The 12,128-nt window shown below is 42.4% G+C and overlaps 1 protein-coding gene across 6 annotated transcripts in view; it reads left to right on the forward strand.

Annotated features, from left to right (window-relative positions):
- Positions 1 to 9,615, forward strand: part of ANKRD39 (ankyrin repeat domain 39) — a 28,060-nt gene extending 18,445 nt beyond the window's left edge. For all 6 annotated transcript variants that reach the window (XM_033949299.1, XM_033949295.1, XM_033949298.1 and 3 more), the window contains exon 5: positions 8,945 to 9,615. In XM_033949299.1, the coding sequence (XP_033805190.1) occupies positions 8,945 to 9,088 (144 nt within the window). In that variant the 3' untranslated portion in view covers positions 9,089 to 9,615. The remainder of the gene's footprint in view (positions 1 to 8,944) is intronic.
- Positions 9,616 to 12,128: the final 2,513 nt, after the last annotated feature.

Here is a 12,128-nt window from a genome sequence, read left to right on the forward strand (position 1 = left end):
TCATAGAAACATAGAAATAGATGGCAGATAAGGGCCACGGCCCATCTAGTCTGCCCACCGCAATGACCCTCCCCTACCTAACTCTGTGAATAGAACCTACGTGTCTATCCCATTTGGCCTTAAAATCAGGCACGCTGCTGGCCTCAGTGACCTGAAGTGGAAGACTATTCCAGCGATTAACCACCCTATCAGTGAAAAAGAATTTCCTGGTGTCCCCGTGCAGTTTCCCTCCCCTGATTTTCCACGGATGCCCCCTGGTTGCCGTGGGACCCTTGAGAAGGAAGATATCTTCTTCCACCTCGTTGCGGCCCGTGAGATACTTGAAAGTCTCGATCATGTCTCCCCTCTCTCTGCGTTCCTCGAGTGAGTAGAGCTGTAATTTATCTAGCCTTTCCTCGTACGGGAGATCCTTGAGACCCGCGATCATCCGGGTGGCCATTCTCTGGACCGATTCTAGTCTCAGCACATCCTTTCGGTAATGCGGCCTCCAGAATTGCACACAGTACTCCAGGTGTGGTCTCACCATGGATCTATACAATGGCATAAAGACTTCAGGCTTACGGCTGACGAAACTCCTGCGTATGCAACCTATGATTTGCCTTGCTTTGGAGGAAGCTTGCTCCACTTGATTGGCAGTCTTCATGTCCTCACTGACGATCACCCCTAAGTCATGTTCTGCTTCAGTTCTTATTAGGATCTCACCATTTAGGGTGTAAGTCATGCATGGATTTTGGCTGCCCAGGTGCATGACTTTGCATTTTTTGGCTTTGAAGCTGAGTTGCCAGGACCTAGACCAGCGCTCCAGTAGTAGTAGGTCGTGCATCATGTTGTCGGGCATTGAATTTTTGTCTGTTGTGCTATTGGCCAATACATTGCTTAGTTTGGCGTCATCGGCAAATAATGTTATTTTACTTCAGAGCCCTTTTGCCAAGTCTCTTATGTAGATGTTGAACAGGATCGGGCCCAGGACGGAGCCCTGCGGCACTCCACTGATGACCTCCGTCATTTCGGAGGGGGTGCGGTTCACCACTACCCTCTGAAGCCTACCTTCAAGCCAGTTCCCAATCCATTTTGTCAATGTGTCTCCCAATCCTATAGAACTCATCTTGCTCAGCAACCTGCGGTGTGGTACGCTATTGAATGCTTTGCTGAAGTCCAGGTATACGATGTCCAGGGACTCCTCAACATCCAGCTTTCTCGTCACCCAGTCAAAGAAGCTGATCAGGTTGGATTGGCAGGATCTCCCCTTAGTAAATCCATGTTGACGTGGATCCCGTAGATTCTCCTCATTCATGCGTTTGATTAGAGTTTCCATTAGTTTGCTCACTATTGATGTGAGACTCACTGGTTTGTAGTTTGCTGTCTCCATCTTGGAGCCTTTCTTATGAAGTGGAATGACGTTAGCCGTCTTCCAGTCCAACGGGACGTTGCCTGTACTAAGGGAGAGATTGAAGAGCGCGGAGAGCGGTTCCGCCAAGACATCACACAACTCCCTGAGCACCCTGTGGTGTAGGTTGTCAGGCCCCATTGCCTTGTTAACCTTAAGCTTTGACAGTTCGCAGTAGACACTGCTGGGTGTAAACTCAAAATTACTAAACGGGTCAGCTGAGTCAACCCTTGTCTGCAGCTGAGGACTGCGTCCTGGCGCCTCGCGGGTGAAGACTGAGCAGAAGTATTCATTTAACAGTTGGGCTTTTTCCGAGTCCATTTCTACATAGTCTCCGTCTGGTTTCCTGAGATGTACTATCCTGCCTGAGTTCTTGTTCCTGTCACTGATATACCTGAAAAAGGATTTATCTCCTTTCTGTATGTTCTTTGCTAGAGACTTCCCCATGCAGAATTTGGCCTCCCTAACTGCTGTTTTGACGGCTTTTGACTTGGCCAGATAGACTACTCTAGAGTCAAGTTTCAAGTTTATTTGATTATTTGATTAAACGCCTATCAAAATACTAAGCGTTGTACAATAATAATTAAAACATTGACAAAAGTACACAGAGACTAACACCTTAACATACTTCGTGGGTTTTTTTTTGTTAATCTATAAGGATACAATAGGAAAAGAGGGGGGGAGAACTACAATATTTATTAAGAAAAGATACAGCAAAGGGAAGAACAATGGGAGGGGAAATCAAGAGTTGCTGGACTTGAAACGAATAGTCAATTGTATAGTCAATTGTAGGCATCTTTAAAAAAGAAACATTTTAAACTATTTTTAAATTTCTGTAGATTGTTTTCAGATCGTATATACATATAGGTAGGGAATTCCAAATAGTGGGGGCAGTTACTGAAAAGATTGTATTACGTCGAGTACCTATTATTCTTAAGGATGGGATATTAAGAGTATGCTGTGAGGTGGATCTTAGAGCTCTCGGAGGGTCGTATGGAATAAGAAGTCTGTCAATAAATGCTGGGACATGTGTTTGTATTGTTTTGAAAATTAGAAGTGCTATTTTAAATGTTGTTCTATATATGATGGGTAACCAGTGGGCTTTTTGTAGAAGAGGAGTGACATGATCATATTTATTGAACCTAATATAAGTTTGATAGCTGTATTTTGAATCAATTGTAAACGTTTTATATCCTTTAGGTTTATCCCTTTCAGTAGAGAATTACAGTAGTCCAATTTGGATATCACAAGGGAGTGAATTAGTGTAGTAAGGGATTTGGCATCGAGAAGGGGGGCCAAAGATCTAATTATCCTTAATTTATAAAAACAGTTTCTGACTAGAGCACTAATTTGTGAGCGAAATGTGAGTTTATGGTCAATTAACACGCCTAAAATTTTTATAGTAGTGGTTGGTTTAAGTGGAGTGTTATCGATTTAGATAGGAGCAGTTAATTGTAACCCTTCTTTCCATGAGAATAGCATGATGTTAGTTTTAGTAATGCTTAGGGAAAGCATATTTGTATTTAACCAGTCATGAATAATGGATAATTTTTGATTAATAGAAAAAATGTCATTTGGACTTGCAGGGTCTATGTTGTGTAATAGTTGTAGGTCATCGGCGTAGGCATAAGCTGTAAATCCGATTGATTGACAGAGAGTTAGAAGGGGTGCCAGATAGATATTAAACAGTAACGGAAATAGAATAGAGCCTTGAGGAACACCGAAGTTAGAAGAAAATGGTTTTGAAATGGAATTATTAAAATGGACGGAGGAAGATCTGTCAGTGAAATAAGATCTAAACTATTCCAGAGCTTGATCAGTTAATCCTATGGAAGCAAGTCTTTGTAGTAGCAAGAGGTGATCAATGGTATCGAAAGCAGCCGCAAGATCCAAAGAAATTAATAATACACACTTATGTTGGTCAAGGTTGTACTGTATAGTTGTTGTGAGACCCAATAAAGAGTGTTCTGTAGAATGATTTTTACGGAATCCTACTTGATTAGGATGCAGTACCTGTGTTTTATCAATGAAATCTGATAATTGCTGAAATACAAATTTTTCTGTTAGTTTGGCTAAGAACGGGAGATTGGCTATTGGGCGATAATTTGAAGTTTCTGTGAGAGAGTTTTTTGAATCTTTTATCTGCGGGTGAAGGATTCAGTGCTTCCAATCTGGTGGGAGGCTTGCAGTGGTAAAGCATTTATGAATAATTTGAAGAATGTAAGGTCCCAGTATAGAAAAGTAGCATTTATAGAGAAAAGGGGGAAGAGGATCAATATTAGAACCTTTGATATTGATGGATTGGAGGACATTTTCTATATCTTTTAAAGAGGGAAGAGAGAAATTAGAACATGTAGAATTTAGTATTGAAAATCCAGTCTCTTCTGAATTTATGAAACGTTGTGGGGAAGTAATTTTACTAATAATGTTGGATCTTATTGATATTACTTTGGTTTGGAAGTAATCAGCCAAACTTTGGGCGGACGGGGTGTTATTTTTAGGAATACCAGGTTTGCGTTTAAATATTGTTAATTGTTTAAGAATTTTAAAAAGAGTAGATTAGTTTTTTGTTAGAGAAATTTTTTTTGAGTAATATTGTTTCTTCGCAGTATTGATTGATTGGCGATAATAGTTAGATTGGTTCTTATAATTATCCAGGTTAGTTTGAGAAGGGAGTTTACGCCATTTGCGTTCAGCAGAGCGCAATTGGCGTTTTAATAATAAAAGTGAAGAATTAAACCAGGGGTTTCTTTGTTGTTTAGAAGAAATTATTTTAGTAGATAAAGGTGCTATTGATTCTAGTAATGATTGACATGTTTTATCCCAAATGGCAAGTTGTTCAGTTACCGTTAGCGAAAGAAATGTTTTGGAATCGATAGTAAGAGCCGATGAGATGAGGAACTCATTAATTTTCTGAAAGTTCCTTATGAGAATAGTTTTAGTAGATTCAGGAGGTATTGGAGCAGTTTGTAGTGTAAAAATTGATTGGATAAGACTGTGATCAGACCATGGAACATCAATTATTTTCGGTTTAGAAAACTGTGGAAAGAGTTCATTGGGAACAAAGATCATATCTAATGTGTGGCCTTTGATGTGTGTAGGGCCAGAATTTAAAGCAACAAAGTTAAGATCATTAAAATGAGTAAGTGCTTCAGATGTATATGAATTAGATAGATCATCAAAGTGAAGATTAAAGTCTCCCATAAAAAGGGGAGATTGAGAAGATACAGTAAAATCAGAGATAACAGACAGCAGTTGAGAAACTGTAGATTGATTTAATGGTGGCGGGATGTATAATAATAGTAAATCGATAGTTGGGTTAATATTAATTTTTAGTTGTATACTTTCAATGGTGTTATTAGAAACAGTATTTTCTACAACAAGGGATAAAGCAGACTTATAGATGATGGCCAGGCCACCTCCCATTCTGGCTTTGCGGTGGTTATAGCAAAAATTATAGCCTGGGGGGCTAGCAAAGGTGAGGTAGGCCTCGTCTCCATCGGCAAGCCAAGTTTCCACAATACAAAGAAGATCTAAAGAATGATTTTTTATAAGATCTTTAACAGTGTGATGTTTCTTACGTAATGACCTAACATTGATTAGGCCTATATTAAGTGTTTGAGGTCGTGTAGGGACTGAGGAACTGGTAACTGTATCAGAAGAAACTTTAGTCAAATTACTTAGTTTTGAGCCGTTTAAGGTGACTATTGGTGAGGGTCTATGGCCCCAGTGGGTAGGAATCTGATAAATATTATGTTCCATTTTGAAAAATTGCAATTGAAGGAACAGCGGGGCAAAAAGAATAAAATATATCAAGTATGTTCTGACCGAAGAAGAAGATAGTAAAGATTTAAAACGATATATTAATAAAATGATTAAAGACCTGAAAAGATCATAAGCATGGCCAGAAATTAGCACCCAAATTTGCGCACAAAGGAGCGCATCAAGGAGCAGGACCTGCTCCTTGATCGCGCTCCTTTGGCGTGCGCCGCAAGTGGGGGAGTAATTAATAGCATGTACCAGCTGAGGTGGGCGTGTCTAGCAGGCCTGTTTCCCTGATTGTTTGTAAGAGATGAATGCTTTTTTCTTCTCCTTGATGAGGTCCGAGATCTCTGCAGAGAACCACTGTGGCTTATTGTTCCTACTCCGTTTACTTACTGATTTAACATAGCGGTTTGTTGCTTCCTGTATGGTGGCTTTCATAGTTGACCACATTTCTTCCACGTTATCGGTTTCTGCTTGGCTTTGTAGCGCTTGGTGAACGAAGTTTCCCATGTCTTTGAAGTTTGTGTCCTTGAATTTGAGGACCTTGGTCAGTGTGGTAGATTTAGTGAAACCTTTCCTGAGATTGAACCATACCATGTTGTGGTCACTGGAGGCCAATGTGTCGCCCACCGTGACCTCTGTGACACTTTCTCCATTGGTAAGTATCAGGTCCAGGATTGCCTGATCCCTTGTTGGTTCCGACACCAGTTGCCTGAGTCTTGCGCCCTTCAAAGAGTTTAATAGCCTCCTGCTGCTGCCTGAAGCAGAGGAAAGTGTGACCCAATCCACATCAGGCATGTTGAAGTCACCTAACAATACTGTGTCCCCACGCAAGGTGATATTCTCTATATCTCCGATTAATTCCCTATCTTGGTCATTCTGTTGTCTTGGGGGTCTGAATACTACGCTAAGATACAGGCATTTGTCATTCCCTCTGGCCAAATTTACCCAGAGGGAATCCCCAGTGTACCGCACATCTGTGATTCTAGTGACTTTAATGTCATCTTTAGTATATAATGCTACACCTCCTCCCATTTTGCCCTCCCTGTCCCAGCGAAGCAAGTTGTAACCCGGTATGACCATGTCCCACCCGTGGGAGTCCGTGAGCCAGGTCTCAGATATCGCCACCACATCCAGGTCGGCATTTCTCATTTCTATTTCCAATTCCAGGATCTTGTTTCCCAGACTGTGAGCGTTGACGTACATAGCCCTCCATGTTGTATGTTTGTTTTGTCTCAGTGGGGACATTCCTGCTATAGCAACTAAGCCACCTTTAGCATTATTTGCATGTCTCATACTCTTCCTAGACCCAGACTCAGTCGTCAAGGGGGTACCAAGAGCACTACTCTGTGCTTGGAAGCCCAGATGCTATTTCGATGGGTGAAGGCCCATTTTCTGGTACTCTTAGCTGTACATTTGGCAGGAGTGGACAGTGCAAGTTTATTTACTCAGCAGGAAGACCCTGTATTCTGAAGAATGGTCACTGTCTCAAAAAACCTTCACCTGCTTTGTGAATCGGTGGGGGTGCCTGTCATTTGATCTGATGGCATTGGCTGCAAACAAGAAGGCGGATCGATTCTTCAGACGAATGCGCAAGCTAAAAAGCAAAGGCCTAGACACCCTCATTCAACCCTGACCAAAAGCAGGTCTTCTATATGCCTTCCTTCCTTGGCCCATGATGGGCCAACTTCTGTGCAGGATCATGGCGCACCAGGGACCGGTTATTTTAGTAGCACCAGACTAGCCAAGGTGACTGTGGTATACAAACCTGGTCCATCTGCAAAGGGATCAAAGTCTCAGACTTCCCTGTCATTCCTGGCTACTCACGCAGGGCCTTGCAGGATCCAGAATATTTTGGTCTTAGATCATGGCTCTTATGCACAGTCCCATCTTTTTTACCAAAAGTGTTTTCCAGTTTCCACATCAAGCAGGAAGTATGCTTGTCTGCCTTCAAACCCTCTGGATTGAGAAAAAGTGATCAGGTGTTGAGATCTTTGGATGTCCACAGACTCTTACTACAGTATCTGGAGGTCACAATTAATTTTTATTGACAGATTATCTAATTGTACTCGCTGGGACAGTCCGTAAAGGTCAACCAGCCTTAAATGTGACTATTTCCAGATGGATCCATATGGCCATTTCTTCAGCCTATATTGGGAGTGGAAAACGTCCGCATATATCCGTAAAGGCACACTTAGTGAGAAACGTTGCTTCCTCTTGGGTAGAATCTTGGGCAGTGTCCCCAGAGGAAATCTGTAGAGCTGCCATTTGGTCTTCTCTATAAAACTTTGTGAACGTATGTAGAGTAGATGTGGCGGCCAAACAGAACTCCGCATTTGGATCTTTGATTCTGAATGCAGACTCATTTGTGCCACTCTAAGCTTGAAGGACTGCTCTGTTATGTCCCACATGTTCAAGAATGGAGTATCTGTCGCACCAGAAGGAAAGATTAGGTTCTTACCGTGTTAATCTTCTTTCTGGTAGAAAGACACTTTATTCCTGAAGCCTGTCCCATCAGATGTTCATTCACCTGCTTGCTGCCTCAATGATGCCTGGGACATCTCGTTTCTTTCTTTTGTCCATCCTTGCCAGGATAGAACTTGCAACTGCTGCAACGAAGACATTGGGGGTATTTATAAAATCTCCCACATTCTTTTGCCTTCTTCAGTGACCTTATCAACTGGAGATTCTTTAAATATCGAGTATTCTTCTAAGATATTAGGCTTTTTTTGGATTCCACACTTTCCCTTCACTGTCAGGTTAATAATCTTTCTAAGAAATGCTTCTTTAGTCTTCTTATGTTAAGGAAAGCCCGTCATCTGTTTTATCAACAACATTTTGCTATTCTGGTACAAGCCATTATATTAGCTCAATTAGATTATTGTAACTCTCTTTATGTTTGTTTAAGTAAGAGAAATTTAGAAAAGTTACAATTAATCCAGAACACGGCAGCCAAATTGATTTATGGCAAGAAGAAATATGATCATATGTCTCCTCTCTTAAAAGCTCTTAACTGGCTTCCAGTCCACCTCAGAATTCAATTTAAATGTGCGAGTATAACATTTAAAACCTTACATGGAATTTTTGGGCCTTTAGTTTCTATTTCTTTTAATTCATTACAATCTATAAAATCTAGAACTTCTCAAATGTATAAATTATCTTTCCCATCTCTTAAAAGAATAAAATCCCCGGGCTATATTTCTCGATCTTTTACATACATTTTCACATCTATTTGGAATGAACTTCCTATTGAGATTAGAATTCTTCTATTTCTTCCAACCTTCAGAATATCTTTAAAAACATGTTTTTTCAGTTATTCTAATTGAGATGTGGATTTTGTTATAATGTCTTCATTAGTTTTTGTAAATTAGGTCTTACCCTTCTATTTCATTATCTTATGTAAACCGAGTCAAGCTTTTATTTCTAAAAGATGGCCCAGTGTATAAATTTAAGGATTAGATTAGATTAGAAGAGGTTGACTACCCACATGTTCAGGAATGGAGTGTCTGCCTACTGGAAAGAAGATTAACGAGGTAAGAACTTAATATTTCCTTCTTTGCATTAAATAAATTTACATAAATTAATCTACATATACCAAAAACCATTTAACGTGTGTTGTCCAAAAAAATTAGTGTTAGCACAATTTTTTGTCCTAAAAGTTTCCAGCTACTAAGAGTTGTGCAAAGCACCTTAGGAATTTTTTATAGTGTCATATGAATAATCCCCAAAGATTGCTAATGGTATACTGTCATTCATCAACTTGAAACTGTCTTTTTTTGTCTTGTCCCACAGGCAGCAGAGAGGGGCCATGTTGACCTCTGTCACCTTTTACTGCAGCACAGCCCAGGATTAAAGGGTATTCGGGACAGGAAATCCAGAAGAGCCTCGGACCTTATACCTGCTGGGGAAGGACTGAAGAACCACCTGGAAGTCTGAAAGCTAGATGAGAAAGGCCAAGCATCTTCTGCTGTCAGTATATGATGAATGGGGTAGGATGGTGGAAGGACATACCTCTGCAGCTGTCCATATTTGCATGCATCAGACTAAAGGGCAGGTGACAGGATGTAGGGGAGCTAGTGGACTAAACACTTCCTTTCTGCACTACAGAAGGGGTGAATCCAGTGTGGTATAAGCCATTTTCAAAATGTGTTAGTCCTAATAAGTCTTTTTATATACAATAATTAAGGCACATTATATAATTTGAAATACAGAGTGTGCAAAGTAGTTGACCAAATATGTTGTTTCAATTAGTCTTATTAAAGACTGAAGAATATCTTACCCTCCATCAGAAATTCAAATTAAAATCACACTGTATCTTAGCATGATACAGCATTTACCCTACCTTTTATGAAGCCACATTAGGCATTTTTATCACTAGCCATGGTGGTATTAGCTCTGATAGCCATTCCTATGAGCGTCATAGCTAATACTGTCATGGCCAGTGATAAAAAAGCCTAACATGGTTTCGTAAAAGGGAGCTTTACTTACCGTATTTTTCGGTCTATAAAATGCACCCCCCTGTAGAGGAGGAAAAACCAAGGAAAAAAAATTTCCTCCTCTACAGGGCGTGCATCTGGTGGTCTGGTGTTAAGCAGCCCGCCCACAGCCCAAAGCCACCTACACCCGAAGCAACCCACAGCCAGAATCCACCCACACCTGAAGCTGTCCGGCTGCAGCCCACAGTCAGAAGCCACCCGCCTGCCTACAGTCAGAAGCCGCCCCCAGCCGAAGGAGCCAGAGCGAAGCCGCCACGGTACCTTTTTAAAGTTGCGGTGCTCTCCTGCTTGATGGCTGTCTTTGGAAGCAGACTGATGCAGGAGCGCAACCTTTGCGCTTCCTGCCTGGTCCCGCGCCACCCAGTGATTGGCTGATGTCAGTTCTCAATAACCTCAGCCAATCACTGAGCAGCGCGGGACCAGGCAGGAAGCGCAAAGGTTGAGCTCCTGCGTTGCACCACTCTGGTCTGCTTCCAAAGACAGACAGCCATCTAGCAGGAGAGCACTGCAACTTTAAAAAGGTACCGGGGGGGGGGGGGAGAGGTGTATTCGCTTCATAAGACACACCCACTTTTCCACCCCCTTTTGGGGGGTGGAAAAAGTGCATCTTATGGAGCGAAAAATATGGTAACTGTTACTGTTTTGCATTTCCCCTGCATTACAACGGTGTACTCTGGATTCTTTTCAGGCTTTGCTTTGTTGTGTTGATCAGGTCTAAGAATTATTCCAAGATTAATTTCATATGCTTTGGAAGTTACAGAGATGTTCTTTTTTTCTGGCATAATGTGATATAATGAAGAACTAAGATATGAAATCAACATTTTGGTTAATTATAGAATAAATCAAATATGGACCACCGATTTCCTCCGCCTTGTTTGGGCTTGAAGCTTAGTTGAAGCCTATCTGCTTTTACTATAGCAACATAAAACTTCATTCAGTCTAATCAGGGATTTTCACATACTTCTCCACTCCCAGCCCAACTCTTAAGGCAGTGGTCCTCAACTAAGTGCCATAGCTCCACCTCCTTTCTGTGCAAGCACTGAAGCTGGTTGCTGGGTGTCATCACTACACAGTGACTAGGACTTTCATAATCTCTACTTCCTTATCACAGGGCTTTAAATGTTATTTCTGCATCATCCCAGTCAGATGGAGAATTGTATTCTGGATTAAGGAATCTGATTCACCTCTTGCATATGGTATTGTACAACCACTTGTGGGATCCTTGCAGTGCTCCACTACATGTGGAGAGATCCATGGTGTGTGGCAACTGCTGATTTAAAATCCCCCCAAAAGTGATATGGGGAGTCCTCAGAGCTTGGAAGTGGAGACTGTCTGGAGCTAGAGAAACCATTCTGGCGAGTGGGGAGCAGAGGAGAAGAAAGCGGGGAATACCTTCACTATTATAAACAAGAGAAAGCAGAGACTTGAAGAGAACAACTGGCAGCTTAACCACATCAAAAAGGCTAAATAAATTCTTTATGAAAAGTTGTTTTATCCCAGGACAAGCAGACAGCATATTCTCTACATGTGGGTGACGTCACCGACGGAGCCCCCTAGCGGACGTTTTCGCAAGCAGACTTGCTTGAAGACCTTCAAGCTTGCGATTGGCCCACGCATGCCCATCCTGCCCGGTCTAGGGCATGCGTCTCCTCAGTGTGTCCTCAGTTCTCTGCGGAGCCAGAAGCACTGCTCCCTTATTTTGCGCGATCTCGTCCTTCTTGCACTGCGGCTTGTTTTTTTAGTTTTAGTAGAGTCGCTGTGCCCGCGTCTTTATTTTTCTTTCTTTTCGGTTTTTTTCAGTTCGTATATTTTTGACCGAGTTGCCCGGTCTTACTCTGGCCCCTGGCCTCGCAGGACCATGGCCGTATTTTTTCTTATGTCCCGGCCTCGTTCCGGGTTTAAAAACTATACTAAGTGCAACTGGGTTATCTCCATCACTGACCCTCATCATTGGTGTGTGGAGTGCCTGGGTGCAGAGCACCGTGCTGAGTCGTGTCCTCATTGTGTGACTTTGCAATCGCGGGCTCTTCGTAGGAGGGTGGCCAAGATTCTCGAACTCTTTGGCCCTCGTTCGGTGCCTCAGCCTCGAAGTCCCCGTCAGCCTCGAAGGCTCCGGCTTTGGCTCCTCCTGCTACTCCGTCCTCGAGTAAGTCTCCTCTTTCCTCCTCAGGTGTACAGGCAAAGAAGCCTCCCTCGGAGTCTCATGTCAGTGCCGCCTCGTCGGCGTCTTCGAGACATCAATCTAAGCATGCCTCGTCACGTAGGGAATACTCTTCCTCGAGGTCACCCCCGATGGAGCGCACTGCTGCACCTAAGGCCCAGCTACCTTTGGTCTTGGTGCCTATGTTTGAGGACATGCTTAAGGCTATACTTACCACGCAGATTTCCTTGGTGGTGAGCCAACTGGTCCTGACTTCGATGCCTCTGACCTCGGTCTCAACCCAGTCTCGGTCTGACCAGCCTGAGCATCCCCTCGTATC

This window comes from Geotrypetes seraphini, chromosome 6 (assembly GCF_902459505.1).
Source record: "Geotrypetes seraphini chromosome 6, aGeoSer1.1, whole genome shotgun sequence".
Classification (NCBI taxonomy): domain Eukaryota; kingdom Metazoa; phylum Chordata; class Amphibia; order Gymnophiona; family Dermophiidae; genus Geotrypetes; species Geotrypetes seraphini.